General features: G+C 46.9%; 1 protein-coding gene across 1 annotated transcript in view; it reads left to right on the top strand.

The window, feature by feature from the left end:
* Window positions 1-16,188, top strand: part of tmem181 (transmembrane protein 181) — a 364,173-nt gene that overhangs the window by 252,168 nt on the left and 95,817 nt on the right. The window contains 1 exon segment of the mRNA XM_038802279.1: window positions 10,101-10,158. Within this exon segment, the coding sequence (XP_038658207.1) occupies window positions 10,101-10,158 (58 nt within the window).

Below are 16,188 nucleotides of genomic sequence, written 5' to 3'. Positions count from 1 at the left end.
CCCCCACATGCCTCCTCCACTGGCCCCATATCCGCAGGGTCGCCACCACTACCGGGCTGGTGGTGTACTTGGCCGGCGGCAGCGGTAGAGGAGCCGTGACCAGGGCCTCCAAGCTGGCGCCCCTGCACGAAGCCGCCTCCACCCACTCCCAAATCGACCCCGTACCCACCATCCACTTCCTTATCATAGCGATGTTGGCCGCCCAGTAATAATTGATCAGACTCGGCAAAGCCAGCCCTCCCTCGCTGCGGTTCCTCTCCAACATTGCCGCCTTCACCCGCGGAGATTTTCCCGCCCAGACAAAGCTCATGATCAGCCCGTTAACTCTTTTGAAGAAGGACTGTGGGATAAAGATCGGGAGGCACTGAAAAATAAACAAAAATCGAGGGAGGATTGTGATCTTTACAGTCTGCACCCTCCCTGCCAGCGACAGCGGGAGTGCATCCCATCTCCGAAACTCTCCCTTCATTTGCTCCACCACCCTGGCCAAATTTAACTTATGCAGCCTGCCCCAGTCTCGTGCCACCTGGATTCCCAAATACCGGAAATTTTCCTCAACCAGCCTAAACGGTAGCCCTCTCAATCTGTTCTCCTGGCCCCTTGCCTGGACCACAAACATTTCACTCTTGACTGTATTTAATTTGTATCCTGAGAACTGGCCGAACTTCCTTAGCATTCCCAGTATAGTTCCCATCCCGACCACTGGGTCCGACACGTACAGGAGCAGGTCGTCTGCATAAAGAGAAACCCTGTGTTCAACCCCGCCCCTCACCATCCCCTTCCAACCCTCTGCGGCTCTCAGCGCAATCGCCAGCGGCTCTATGGCCAGCGCAAACAGCAGCGGGGAGAGCGGGCAGCCCTGCCTGGTCCCTCGGTACAACCTAAAGTACTCCGACACTTCTCTGTTAGTCCTGACGCTAGCCCTCGGGGCCTGATATAATAATTTGATCCAATCCACCAATCCCTCCCCGAACCCAAACCGTCCGAGCACCTCCCATAGATAGTCCCACTCCGCCCGGTCAAAGGCCTTCTCGGCGTCCATTGCCACCACTACCTCCACCTCTCTACCCGCCGGGGGCATCATTATCACATTGAGTAATTCCTCAAATTGGCCGCCAGCTGCCTATCTTTCACGAACCCAGTTTGGTCCTCCCCAATCACCTCCGGTACACAGTCCTCCATTCTACCCGCCAGTACCTTTGCCAGGAGCTTGGCGTCTACATTAATCAGGGAGATTGGCCTGTAGGACCCGCACGCCTCCGGGTCTTTACCCCGCTTCAATATCAGAGATATGGTGGCTTGTGACATTGTTGGCGGCAGGGTCCCTCTGTCCCTTGCCTCATTAAAAACCCTCGCCAAGACCGGGCCCACCAGCTCAGAGAACTTCCTATAAAACTCTAGTGGGTAGCCATCCGGCCCCGGGGACTTCCCCGACTGCATAGCCTTAAGGCCCCCCAATACCTCCTCTACTCTAATCGGGGCCCCCAGCTCTTACACTCGCCCCCCCACCAACTGTTGGGAATGTTAACCCGTCCAGAAACCTTTTCATCCCCTCCGGTTCTTCCGGCGGCTCCGAAGTGTACAGCTTACGATAGAAGTCCCGGAATACCCTATCAATTCTGCCGGGTCCTCCACTTTGCGCCCCCCCCCCCTCGTCCCTCACTCTACCTATTTCCCTGGCCGCCTCCTTCCTCCTGAGTTGCTGCGCTAACAGTCTGCTAGCCTTTTCCCCATGCTCGAACACCACTCCTCTCGCCTTCCTAAGCTGTTCCACGGCCATGCTCGTGGATAGTGCCCCCAGTTCCGCCTGTAGTCTCTGCCTCTCCCTGAGTAAAACCTCCCCCGGGGACTCCGCGTGCTCTTCATCTATCCGACCCATTTCCCTGACCAATCTATCCATCTCTGCCCGGTCTGCCTTGGCTCTGTGGGCCCCAATTGAAATCAGCTCCCCCCGCACTACTGCCTTTAGCGCCTCCCACAAGGTCGCCGCTGAGACCTCCCCCGTGTCATTCACCTGCAGGTAATTTTTTATGCATTTCCGAAGCCTCTCGCAGATCCCCTCCTCCGACAGCAGTCCCACATCTAGCCTCCATTGCGGGCGTTGATAACTCGCTCCCCCGAACTGCAGGTCCACCCAATGCGGGGCCTTGTCTGAAGTGGTAATTGCTGAGTATTCAGTGTTCTTTACCTCCCCCATACAGTCCCTGCTTAGTACAAAGAATCTCTATCCTGGAATATACTTTATGGACATGCGAGTAAAACGAGTAGCCCCTTCCTGTGGCTGTCTATCTCTCCAGGGGTCCACTGCCCCCATTTGCTCCAAGAAACCCTTTCAGCTCCCTTGCCATTGCTGAGAGTCTACCCGGTCTGGGACACGACCGATCCCAAAGTCGGCTCAAGGACCATGTTAAAGTCCCCCCCCATTATTAGCCTGCGAGAATCCAGGTCCGGGATCTTCCCCAGCACTCTTTTAATGAAGTCCACGTCATCCCAGTTCGGGAGATATATATTCACCAGCACCACTCTTCTTCCCTCCAGTCTGCCCCGTAACATCAGGTATCTGCCCCCCCTGTCTGCGGATATGCCCTCTGCCTCAAATTGCACGCGCTTGTTGATCATGATTGCCACCCCTCTGGACTTCGAGTCCAAGTCCGAGTGGAAGACCTGGCTAATCCAGCCCTTCCTTAGCCTGTTCTGGTCCGACACTTTCAGATGTGTCTCCTGCAACGTAATTACGTCCGCCCTCAGGGCCCGCAAGTGCACGAACACCCGCGCCCTCTTAACCGGCCCATTCAGTCCCTTGACGTTCCAGGTGATCAGCCTGGTCGGGGGGCACATCCCACCCCCCCCACCCCGCCGGTCAGCCATAGTCTTTCTCGGGCCGGCCCCTGGCCCGTGCGTCGCGCCATTCCTGGCCCGCCCTTTGGCTGCCTCCACCCTCGACCTCCTTTCCAGTGCCTATTTCAAGTCCTTCTCCCGTCAGCAGAACAACCCCCCCCTCCCCTAACCCCATCCCCGATAACCCCCACCCCTGCCATCTACTGGCTGTAACTCTTTCTCCCCCCCCCCCCCCCCCCCCCCCCCCATCTGACTCCCTTGACTAGCCAATCTGCTAGCCCGGTGACTCAACACTCCGGCGCCTTCCTGTCTCATTCCCATTGTTTCCCCGTCCTCCTCCCCACCCACTGGGGCAAGCCGGCTCCAGTGTCTTCCGCAAGCTGCACAAAAAGCATAAACCAGCCCAAACAGGAAAAACAAACCACAGAAAAAAGAGAAAAAGCACATAAATATATACCCCCCCATAAGAAACAAGAGAGACCACAAAAAAACAAAAACAAAAAAAAAGGTGGGGTTAACCCCCCAAACCATAAGAAACAAGAGAGACCACAAAAAAAACAAAAACAAAAAAAAAAGGTGGGGTTAACCCCCCAAACCAATGTCCATGAACAAAGGAAAGAGTCTCAAATGTTCCGCTTGGCCCAGCAAACCGTTGAACAGCAGTCCAGGCACATTCGGCGTTCCATCCCACAGAAATCCTCGGGCCCTAACTCGTGTCCTTGGGGCCTCCTTTCGGGACCAGCCCCAGGTCCCTCACGAAATCCATCGCTTCTTCGGGCTCGGAGAAGTAGTGGTGTTGACCCTGGTGCGTGACCCATAGCCGAGCTGGGAACAGCAGACCAAACTTCACATGCTTCTTGAACAGCACCTCCTTGACATTCTTAAAGGCTGCTCGCCGCCGAGCCACCTCCTGGCTTAGGCCCTGATAAATGCGGAGAACATTGTTGTTCCACGTGCTGCTCCTGGCGCTCTTTGCCCACTGCAGCACCCATTCCTTGTCCACGAACCTGTGGAACCTAATCACCATCGGGCGGGGGGGGGGGGGGGGGGGTTCGCCCGGCCGCCCCTGCCTTGCCTGCACTCTGTGTGCCCCCTCCAGCTCCGGCGGTCGCGGAAAGGCTTTGGCTTAGTGGAATTTTTTGAGGACATTACCAGTGCGGTAGATAACGGGGAGCCAATGGATGTGGTATATCTGGATTTCCAGAAAGCCTTTGACAAGGTGCCACACAAAAGGTTGCTGCATCAGATAAAGATGCATGGCATTAAGGGTAAAGTAGTAGCATGGATAGAGGATTGGTTAATTAATAGAAAGCAAAGAGTGGGGATTAATGGGCGTTTCTCTGGTTGGCAATCAGTAGCTAGTGGTGTCCCTCAGGGATCCGTGTTGTTCACAATTGTTCACAATTTACATAGATGATTTGGAGTTGGGGACCAAGGGCAATGTGTCCAAGTTTGCAGACGACACTAAGATGAGCGGTAAAGCAAAATGTGCAGAGGATACTGAAAGTCTGCAGAGGGATTTGGATAGGTTAAGTGAATGGGCTAGGGTCTGGCAGATGGAATACAATGTTGACAAATGTGAGGTTATCCATTTTGGTAGGAATAACAGCAAACGGGATGATTATTTAAATGATAAAATATTAAAGCATGCCGCTGTGCAGAGAGACCTGGGTGTGCTAGTGCATGAGTAACAGAAAGTTGTTTTACAGGTGCAACAGGTGATTAAGAAGGCAAATGGAATTTTGTCCTTCATTGCTAGAAGGATGGAGTTTAAGACTAGGGAGGTTATGCTGCAATTGTATAAGGTGTTAGTGAGGCCACACCTGGATTATTGTGTTCAGTTTTGGTCTCCTTGAGAAAGGACGTACTGGCACTGGAGGATGTGCAGAGGAGATTCACTAGGTTAATCCCAGAACTGAAGGGGTTGGATTACGAGGAGAGGTTGAGTAGACTGGGACTGTACTCGTTGGAATTTAGAAGGATGAGGGGGAACTTATAGAAACATATAAAATGATGAAGGGAATAAATAGATAGGATAGATGCGGGCAGGTTGTTTCCACTGGCGGGTGAAAGCAGAACTAGGGGGCATTGCCTCAAAATAAGGGGAAGTAGATTTAGGACTGAGTTTAGGAGGAACTTCTTCACCCAAAGGGTTGTGAAGCTATGGAATTATTTGCCCAGTGAAGCAGTTTAGGCTCCTTCATTAAATGTTTTTAAGATAAAGATAGATAGTTTTTTTAAGAATAAAGGGATTAAGGGTTATGGTGTTCGTGCCGGAAAGTGGAGCTGCGTCCACAAAAGATCAGCCATGATCTAATTGAATGGCGGAGCAGGCTCGAGGGGCCAGATGGCCTACTCCTGCTCCTAGTTTCTTATGGTCTTGTAGTGTGTTTAATTCACTCCAGATGAGCTTCCATGCACATATCTGCTCTGCAATCAAGACCGCGATTATGACTTCTTTGCCAAACTCCAGCAGTACCTCAGTTAATCTGCTACTGAAGCACTCATCCTTGCATTTTTACTGTTGGGCTTGACTCTACACTGTTCTCCTAACTTATCTTCCATCATACACCCTCTGTAACTTTGAGGACATCTAACTCTGCTGCCATATCTTAAACTTCCACGAAGTTCCATTCACCCATCACCCCTGTGCTCACTGACCTGCATTGCCTCTCAGTTTGATATGAGTCAAAATGAAGGCCATTCAGACCAGGTCAGTCCTTTCTACCCCCATAGCCCCACAAGTTCATTTCTCTCAAGTGCCTACATATTCAGTTTTTTTTCAAAATACTTTTATTGGCATTTTTCAGTTTTTACAGAGTAACAACTCAATCTAGGGTCCGGCGAGTATTTTTTCCCCCAGTACCGACTTCTGCCCTGGGTGTTACACATTGTGTTCAGCTCCTTTCTATTGCGGGTTTAGTTGTTTTTGCGGATTTGGGGGGAGGGGTGTGTTGGCTTCCTGCCCCGTCTCCTCCCTTTTCCCCTTTTGTTTCGTTCTGTGACTCCCTTGGGTTCCCTCCTCTCCCGTTCCCCTTCTGCCCTTCTCCATTGTGTGCGGTTCTTATTTGTTTCTCCCCCCCCACATCCCTCCTGCCCTGGCCTCCCTAATCGCTATTGGTCTCAAATAGGTCTTGGATCAGGTTGATGAATGGCCCCTACGCTTTGTAGAAGCCCTCGTCTGACCCTCAGATGGTAGATTTGATCTTCTCCAGGTGGAGAAATTCTGACAGGTTTGCCAGCCAGTCTGCTGTGGGTGGTGCTGCTGATCGCCAGCCGAGCAGGATTCTCCGGTGTGCAATTAAGGAAAGAAAAGCTAGGGGATCGGCCGCCTTCCTGGTATTAAGTTCTGGTTGGTCCGGAACCTTGAAGATTGCCACTCTTGGGCACAGCTCCACCCTCACTCCCACAACTTTGGACATTTCCTCGAAGAAGGCTGTCCAGAACCCGTGGATGTGGTTGGCCGGGCCTCCCTGTCACCGTTCGCATTTATCTTCCACCTCCGGGAAGAACCTGTTCATTCGGGTTCTTGTTCGATGAGCTCGGTACACCACTTTAAATGGCATGAGTCTTAAACTAGCGCAAGAGGAGGTGGAGTTGGCCCTACTCAGTGCTTCGCTCCAGAATCCCCCAACCCACTTCCATCCCCAGTTCATCCTCCCATTTTGTGCGGAGTCTGCACGTCCTCGCCGTGTGTGCGTGGGTTTCCTCCGGGTGCTCCGGTTTCCTCCTACAGTCCAAAGATGTGCGGGTTAGGTGGATTGGCCATACTAAATTGCCCTTAGTGTCCTAAAAATAAGGTTAATTGAGGGGGGGGGGGGGGGGGGGGGGTTGTTGTTGGGTTACTGGTATAGGGTGGATACGTTGGCTTGAGTAGGGTGATCATTGCTCGGCACAACATCGAGGGCCGAAGGGCCTGTTCTGTGCTGTACTGTTCTATTTTCACCTGGCTCCATCCAGTGGTATTCTTGCCCTTTCCAACAACCGTTCATAGATGTCCCCACAGTAACCCGCTTCCTTACTGTTCGTGTTTATTAACTCCTCCAGTAATGTGTTTCTCTGGGCCCGAGACTAATTTGGTGTCTCCTTGCGGAGAAAGTGTTTTAAGTTGAAGATGCCTGCGTTCTTGTCCTGTCAATAGTTCCAGGTCTTCTTTCAGTTCACCCAAGGTTGCGAGTCTGTCCCCTTTGTAAAAGTCCCTAACTGCTAGCGTCCTCCTGTCCTGTCTCCAGTTTTTAAAGCTGGCATCGAGCATGGCTGTTGGGAATTTGTGGTTGCCACAGATAAGCCATGGAGGTCATCACCGTTAGGCTGATGTTGGGTTCTCGTATCCATCCCCTCACCATCTCGGCTGTGGCTGCCCAGTGGTAGTATAGCAGGTTCGGTAGGGCCAGACTTTCCATATTATCCCTCCTTTGCAGTGTTAATTTAGGGTTCTTTGGGTTCTTACCCCCACCATACAAATGCCATGATCATTTTGTCTATCCTTCGCAAAAAGGCCTCGAGGATGAAGATCACTATGTATCTAAACAGGAAGAGGAACCTCGGCAGTACATTCATTTTGATCGTCTGCACCCTCCCCACCAGGGAAAGCAGGAGTGCATCCCATCTCTGTGGGTCCTTTTTAACTTCCTCTGCCAGACTGGTCAGATTCCACCTGTGGATCTGTGTCCACTCATAAGCTATCTGAATCCCCAGGTAGCGGAGTTTGCTTTGCGCTAGTTTGAATGGTAGTCCCTCCAGCTCTGTCCCTCCCCCGTTCGGGATCACTGGGAATGTCTTGCTCTTGCCCAGGCTGAGTTTGTAGCCCGTGAAGGCTCCAAACTCTTCCAGAAGCTTTATTGTTACTTTCAGGCCGTTCTGTAGTCCGAGACGTAGAGGAGCAGGTCGTCTGCGTAGAGTGAAACTCTGTGCTCTCTGCCTCCTCTTTGGATCCCCTTCCAGCCTTTCGCATCTCGCAGCGCGATAGCTATGGGCTCAATTGCCAGGCCGAACAGGAGCAGGGACAGTGGGCGTACAAAAGATAAGGATACAAAAGGTGCCTATTCAATTTTAATTTGAAATTGTTCATTGTCTCTGCTACTGCCACCATTGTACGCGGAGAACATAGAACATACCGTGCAGAAGGAGACCATTCGGCCCATCGAGTCTGCACCGTCCCATTGAAGCCCTCAATTCCACCATAACCCCTAACCCAATAGCCCCTCACCTTTCTTGGACACCAAGGGCAATTTAGCGTGGCCAATCCATGTAACCTGCTCATCTTTGGGCTGAGGGAGGAGTTCCAGATCATTATCACTCCCTGCATAAAAATGTTCTTCCTCATGTCCCCTTCTGTGTCTGTTGCCTAAAATTTGTGTCCCTAGTCCTTGTAACAGGACTAATGGGAACAACTTAACTTTAACTGTCTTATCTAAACCTGTTATAACCTTTTAACACCTGGATCAAATCTCACATCAGCGTCCTTTGCTACAAGGAGTAAAACTCAAGGTTCTGTCTTGATTAGGTATATGGTGGATGCGTGGGCTTAAGTAGGGTGCTTGTTCCAAAGTGCAGACCCATGGGCCGAATGGCCTCCTGCTGCACTGTCAGGATTTTATGACTCTATGATTAACCTTACAAACAAATTCCCTCAATCCTGGAACTATTCTGGTGAATCTCTCTGCACCCTTTCAGGAATCTTCATATCCATTCTAAAGTGTTGTGAACAGAAGTGGGTGCAATACACTGATTGTTACTTAGCCAGAGCTTTACAGCATGACATATCTTCTTTAGTATTCAATACCTCTATTTGTAAAGTCCAAGATCTCATATGCTTCACTAACTACTCGCTCAATTGATTGATAGTATTCTCACTATTTGCTACAAACCCAAATTTGGTATTTATTTGCAAATATTGAAATTTTACTCTACACCAATATCCAAGTCATTTACAGCTATGAAGAAAAACAGAGGTCCTAGCACTTTGAGCCTCCTCTACCATTCAATATAATCATAGCTAATCCCCTATCTTGACACCATGCTCCTGTGCTCTGCCCATGCCCCTGCCCCTTTAATCCTTTAGAGTCGAAAAATCAACCTATTTTGTTCTTGGGTTTATTCAGTGATTTGGCTTCCACAGTCTTCTGTTGTAGAGAATTCCACAGGTTCACCACCTCCCTAGTGAAGAGGTTTCTCCTCACCTTGGTTCTAGATGACACCTTGGTCACTGTCTCCTGAGACTATGACCTCCCAACCAGAGGAAACACCATTCTTGCATCCAATTCTACCTTGTCAGAATTGTATATCTTTCAAGAGTTCCCCTGTCCTCCTTCTAAGCTCAAGTATAGATTTTTTTTAGATAAGGATACAAAAGGTCATGTCTATTACCGTACATTCCCACACACCTATTTGCCTTCATAGTTTACCTTAAGCACTACACTTTGTACATTTGCATACACATTCTGAACCTGTCTTTGTATTCCACCTAGTCCTCTTTGTTAAAACTCAGCAGATCAAAGAAAAAACGACTTCCTGCTTTTGAAATGTTATATTTTGGTTTACATTACGGCATGGTGGTACAGTGGTTAGCACTGCTGCCTCACAGGTCAGGGACCTGGGTTCAATTTTGGCCTTGGGTGACTGTGTGAGTTTGTGCTTTCTCCCCATGTCTGTGTGGGTTTCCTCCGGGTGTTCTGGTTTCCTCCCACAGTCCAATGATGTGCAGGTTGGGTGGATTGGACACGCTATTTCTAAAACTTTTTCCAATTAAGGGGCAATTTAGCATGGCCCATCCACCAACCTGCACATCTTTGGGTTGTGGAGTGAGACCCACACAGACAATGGGACAATGTGCAAACTCCACACGAACAGTGACCCAGGGCCGGGATCGAACCCGGGTCCTTGGTGCCATGAGGTAGCAGTGCTAACCACTGCGCCACCTCCCTGTGTCTGTGTGGGTTTCCTCGGGTGCTCCAATTTTCTCTCGCAGTCCAAAGATGTGCAGGTTAGGTGATTGACCATGCTATATTGCACTTAGTGTCCAAAAAAAGATAGGGTGGAGGTGTGGGCTTAAGTAGGGTGCTCTTTCCAAGGGCCAGTGCAGACTCGATGCGCCGAATTGCCTCCTTCTGCACTGTAAATTCTATGATACACTCCCAAATTACCATAGTTTTTTCTTGTTATAGATGCCTACCTGTTTTTACTTTGTCATTTTCTGTTTCATTTTGATTTCCAGTGCGACTTTTCCCTTTTGTTTTAAACTCTCTTTGGAACTTTTTCAGAGTTAACGAGTTACGTGACCCAACATATCAATACAGAGTGGACACAAGCAACTTCCAGGTAAATACTTCTCCATTCTTAAAATCTCATAAATGCAGCTCAGATAAACATTGTGAATATATACTCATGTAGTTAATTACAGTAAGAAATCCTACAACACCAGGTTAAAGCCCAACAGGTTTGTTTCAAATCACTAGCTTTCGGAGCACTGCTCCTTCAAGGAGTGTGTAGTGACTGTTACAGACTGAAAAATTCATGACAGCAAGGGTTTGCTAGTAATTTTTATATTAAACTGATTCCATAATAGATAATAAACTATGCAAATAAAAATAAATATTAAAATTGTCTTTGTAATTTTAGCTTGAGTTCTGTTTGCTGATGCAGAATTAAAGGGCCATGTGGTCATATCAGCTGCTGTGTTGGAAGGTAAACTTCGGCCCGCTGTAGCTATATTTTTTAAAGTTCATGGGACTGACACAAATGGGAATGAGCCTGCCAATTCATGCTGGTCAATATCTTCATGCCTCTAATCTCTAAAAGATGTCAAGAAATTGCAGTCTGAGCTTTTCTATTAAAAAATACTTTTACTTATAGCTAAAATTTGAACAAATTGCATTTGGATCGAGCTTAGTTTTCAATGACATGATGAAACGGATTTATTCTTGATAGTGTGATGGAACATTGTCGATAAAATGCCATACAACATCTGTTTAGCCTGTTTTGATATATTGCAAAGCTTCATTTATATAAAATATATTTATATATGTGTGAATATATATATATATATATCACAATCAAGGGTGATTTCATTGCTAAGTACAAAATGATGATGAGCCTAGTGTCACGAGAGTACCTTTAAGAAATAAGTGTTTATTACTGCAGTGATGTCAGAGTGTGGGTGGAGCTGGGCTGTCTGTCAGCTTTTAGTTTCACTTTGAGAAAAGCTTGGGTGTGTTTGTTTTTTAGTTTTGTTTTAGTGTTGGAGCTGCAGTCAGCCAAAGAATGTGTAATGTTGTTCTCTGTGCCATGTAAAGACTATCTCTTGATCATTTGGTGAATTCAGAGTGATAACTGTTCTCAGTAGTGAATTTAAACCTGTGTACTTCTGTTGAAAGGTTTTTTTTTAATGTCCTATGGATGCTAAAAGGAAAGTTTAAGGATTACTTAGTGATGTATTCTTTAGGGGTTTTTTTTGAATTGATGGTTGCTGAGATATTCACTGTATGTTTTAAAAAAGTTAACTTGAGTTCATAAAATAAACATTGTTTTGCTTTAAAAATTGCTCCCCATGCCACAATCTATTAAAAGTCGTGGGCCAGGTGAACTCCATGATACACTTTGGGGTTCTCTAAACCCTGGCCCATAACACTAGATAGAGTGGACTGGGAAGCCTTGTTCCCCCAGTGGAGAGGTCAATTACCAAGGACACCAATTTCAGGCTTAGAGGGGTTATCAGGACAAACTTTTTCACCCAGTAGGTAAGTGGCAGAGATGCTCAACTCATTTAAAAGGTACCTGGATCTGCACAGTGCTGTAACCTGCAGGGCCATAGATCAGGTGCTGAAAGGTTGGCTTAGAATGGGTGGCTCGGTTTTTCAACTGGTGCTGAACTGCCTCTTTCTGTGCTGTAACTTTTGTTTTGATTTATTTCCTAAAGCTGACCACGTAGATATTTGAGTTAAAAAATTGAGAGTTAAAAATTAAACTTTTGTCAACTGTTAGTGTTTTTGTGTGTTGTTCCATGCTGTTCTACAGCTTCAAACACATTATTTTTTCATGTAAACTTGTTTGTAAAAAAAGGGCGGCACAGTGGTTGCCACTACTGCCTCACAGCTCCAGGGTCCCGGGTTCAATTCTGGCCTCGGGTGACTGTATGAGTTTGCACTTTCTTCCCATGTCTGTGTGGGTTTCCTCCGGGTGCTCCGGTTTCTTCCCAGAGTCCAAAGATGTGCAGGTTGGGTGGATTTACTATGCTAAATTGCCCTTAGTGTCCAAAAGGTTAGGTGGGGTTACTGGGTTATGGGAATAGAGTGGAGGTGTGGGCTTAAGTGGAATGCTCTTTCCGGGGGTTAGTGCAGATTCTATGGGCCAAATGTCCTCCTAATGCACTGTAGATTCTATGGCTCACAGAGTCACAGAGCTGTTATAGTGCAGAAGGTGGTGGCCATTTGGCCCATTGTGCCTGCACTGGCTCTCCAAACAAGCATCATGGCTTCGTTGCATTCATTTTTCCAGTGCCCTTTCAAATTGTTGCTATTCACATAATTATCTCATTCCCTCTTGAATGCCTCAACTGAACCTGCCTCCGCCAGGCAGTGCATTCCAAACCTGAGCCATTCGTTGTGTGAGAGAGTTTTTTCTCACAACCCGTTTACTTCTTTCACAAAGCACTTTAAATCTGTGCCCTCTCATTCGCGATCTGTTTATGAGTGGGAGCAGTTTCTTCCTATCTCCTCTGTCCAGTCCCCTCATGGTTTTGAACATAGAATCATAGAATTTTGACCGTGCAGAAGGAGGCCATTTAGCCCATTGAGTCTGTACCGACTCTCTGAAAGAGAACTCCACTCCACCGCCGCCCTCCCCACTACACCCGTCTCCAAGTGCACTCTCCTGCTTTATCCCTGTAACCCCACCTAACCTGTACATCCCTGGATACTAAGTGGCAATTTAGATGGGCTAATTTACCGAACTTGTACACCTTTAGGAGGAAACCGGCGCATCCGGAGGAAACCCACATAGACACGGGAAGAAATTGCAAACTCCAGACAGACCGTTACCAAGGTCAGAATTAAAACTGGGCCCCTGGCACTGTGAGGCATCTGTCCTCATAACTGAACTATAACATCATCCTCACCCCTGGAATCAATCTTGTAAGTCTCTTCTGCACTCTCTCCAGTGCATTCACATCCTTCGAATAATGTGGTGCCCAGAACTGTTGTTATGGGAGAGGTGTTTTCAGAACCCCAAAATGTATCATGGAGTTCAACCAACCCCCACCTTTAATGGATTGTTGCTTTTGAAGCACACGGTTTGTTCCCCAGGTGTAGTATTACAATTATGGACACATGGTTTTTAAAACAAAACAATGTTTATTCCATGAACTCAAATTAACCTTTTAAACAAACATTGGATCTCTTAACACCCCTTACTTCAAAGATAACCCCGAAAATAATACACTACCCAATCCTGCAAACTGTTCCTTTACACATCCAAAGGACTTAACAAATCCTTCAAACAGAAGCACGTTAGATTTATGTTCAATACTGAGACCTTTTTACAATTCCGATTTCACCAAAGGATTAAGAGATAGTCCTTCATGGCAGAGATCACCAGCAATGCAGATCACAGCCACACCCAAGCTTTCTTCAAAACTGAAACTAAAACTCCCAAAAAGCAGAAGTGAGCTCAGCTCCCCCCCCGTGACATCACTTCAGTAATATGATCAGCTTGATTTCTTAAAGGTATATTTCTTAAACATCCAATTCTTAAAGGCACTCTCACATAACACTACACAAATTTAAGTTCAGCATAACCTCCTTGCGCTTGTACTTTATGCCCAATTTGCTGAAGCCCAGAATACTATCTGCTTTATTAACTGCTGTCCACACACCTCCTGCCACCTTCAATGATCTGTGCACATATACACTCAGGTCCCTCTGCTCCTGCATCTCCTTAAGAATTTTACCCCTTATTTTATATTATCTCTCCATGCTCTTTGGACCCAAATGCATCACCTCACACTTCTCCACATTGAACTTCATCTGGCACCTATCTGCCCACTTCTCCAACTTGTCTGTGACTTTTTGAGTTCCACACTGTCCCCTTCACTGTTTACATTACTTCCAAGTTTTGTGTCATCCTGCACACCAATATCTAGATCATTAATATATATCAGGAAGAACAAGGGTCCCGATGCCCAAAAATTATCCATTGCCTATTACTCTCTGCTTTCTATTATATAGCCAATTTTTTACAATGTTGCTACTGTCCCTTTTATTCCATGAACTATAACTTTTCTCACAAGTCTGTTCTGTGACACTGTCTCGAATGCCTTCTGAAAGTCTTAAGTATACCACATCAACAGCATTATCCTCATTGACCCTTTCTGTTTTCTCTTCAAAAAACTCCAGCAAGTTAGTTAAATACGATTTTCCATTTCGGAATGCTTCCTGATCAATCCAAGTTTTTCTATGTGACAACTCGGTTATAGAAGATAGAGAGTAGCGCTGGGAGGATGTTTTTCAGAATGGAGATCTGTAGCGAGTGGTGTTCAGCAGGGATCAGTGCTGAGACCTCTGTTTGTAGTATAAATGATCTGGAGGAAAATGTGGGTAGTCTGATTAGTAAGTTTGAGGATGACACAAAGATTGACACAGTTGCTGATCGTACCTGGGATTGTCAGAGGTTACAACAGGACATAGATAGATTGGAGATTTGGGCACAGAAATGGCAGATGGAGTTTTATCCGGACAAATATGAGGTGATGCATTTGGGAGGATAACATCTAGGTATAAGCATACAGAGGGATCTGGGCGTGCAGATCCACAATTCCCTAAAAGGGCAATACAGGTGGCCAAGATGATTAAGAAGGCATATATATGGCATGCTTGCCTTCATCAGACGGGTCATTGAGCACAATAGTTGGGAAATCATGTTGCAGCTATATAGAACCTTGGTTGGGCTGCATTTGGAGCATTGCGTGCAGTTCTGGTCACCACAGTATCAGAAGGACATAGAGGATTTGGAGAGAGTGCAAAAAACGTTAACCAGGATGTTGCCTGGTCTCGACGCTATTGGCTATGAGGAGAAGTTGAATAAACTAGGATTATTTTCACTGGAAAGACGGCGGCTGATGGGAGACCTGATAGAGGTCTCCAAAATTATGAGAGGCAGATTATGATAGTCAGAGGTTTTTTCCAAAAGTTCAAGTGTCAAGAGAGCACCGGTTTAAGGTGAGAGGGGGAAAGTTTAAGGGAGATGGGCGCGGTAAGTATTTCTCTCAGAGAATGGTGAGTGCTGGAACGCACTGCCAGAGGATGTGACGGAAGCAGGCACATTAGCAACATTTAAGAGGCATCTGGATGGATACATAGGGAGGAATAGGGAGGAAATAGAGGGATACGGACTGAGTAACGGCAGAAGGTGTTTTTTTAAGTTACGGCATCATGATGGGCACAGGCTTGGAGGGCCTAAGAGCCTGTTCCTGTGCTGTACTTTTGTTTGTTCTACTAATTCTATTCTGAATAATTGTCTCTTAATGCTTGCACATCACTGATGTTAAATTCACTGACCTGGAATTGCTTGGGTAATCTTTGCAGCCTTTTTTGAATAAGAGTGTAACATTTGCAATTCTCCAATTCTCTGGCACCTCCCCTGAGTCTGAAGAAGGTTGGAAGATTGTGGCCAGAGCTCCTGTAATTTCCATTCTCATCCTTGTATGCATCTCATCTGGTCCTGGTGCCTTGTCACCTTTCAGCACAGTCTATTCAACAATTCCTCCATATCAATTTTAAACCCTGAAAGCGACAGAATTTCCTCGTCTGTCACCCTGTCCTGGGTAGCATCTACCTCCTTCGTATAGATGGATGCAAAGTATTCATTTAATATCATACCCATCCCACCAGACTCTATTTGCAAATTTCTTTTTATGTCCCGAATCAGCCATACTTCTCCTTTTACCACCCTTTTACTATTTATAAGCCGATAGAAGATTCCCCTTTATGTTGACTTTCCGGGTTTTCTAGTAATCCTGCTTCACGTCTCTTATGAGTTTTTTCACTTCCTCCTCTAAACCTTCTGTGTTTCTTTTTGTTCGCAACTGTATTTTCACCCTGGCATCTGTTATAAGAACATTTTTTTCTAATTTGTATCTCCTTTTCCAATCATGGAGCTCTGGATTTGTTTGCCCCACCTTTCCCTTTTAAGGGGATATACCTTGACTGTGTCTGGACCATTTCTGTTTCGAAGGTAGTCCATTGTTCAGCCATGGTTTCTCCCACCAAGCTTTCATTCCAGTTTAACCGACTCAGCTTTGATCTTGCTGGGGATGAAAGGGATCTGATCGAGGTGTATAAAATACTAAATGGGACT

The sequence above is a fragment of the Scyliorhinus canicula genome, chromosome 1 (genome assembly GCF_902713615.1).
Source record: "Scyliorhinus canicula chromosome 1, sScyCan1.1, whole genome shotgun sequence".
In the NCBI taxonomy this organism is placed as follows: Eukaryota; Metazoa; Chordata; class Chondrichthyes; order Carcharhiniformes; family Scyliorhinidae; genus Scyliorhinus; species Scyliorhinus canicula.
This window is presented reverse-complemented; position numbering and strand designations above follow the sequence as displayed.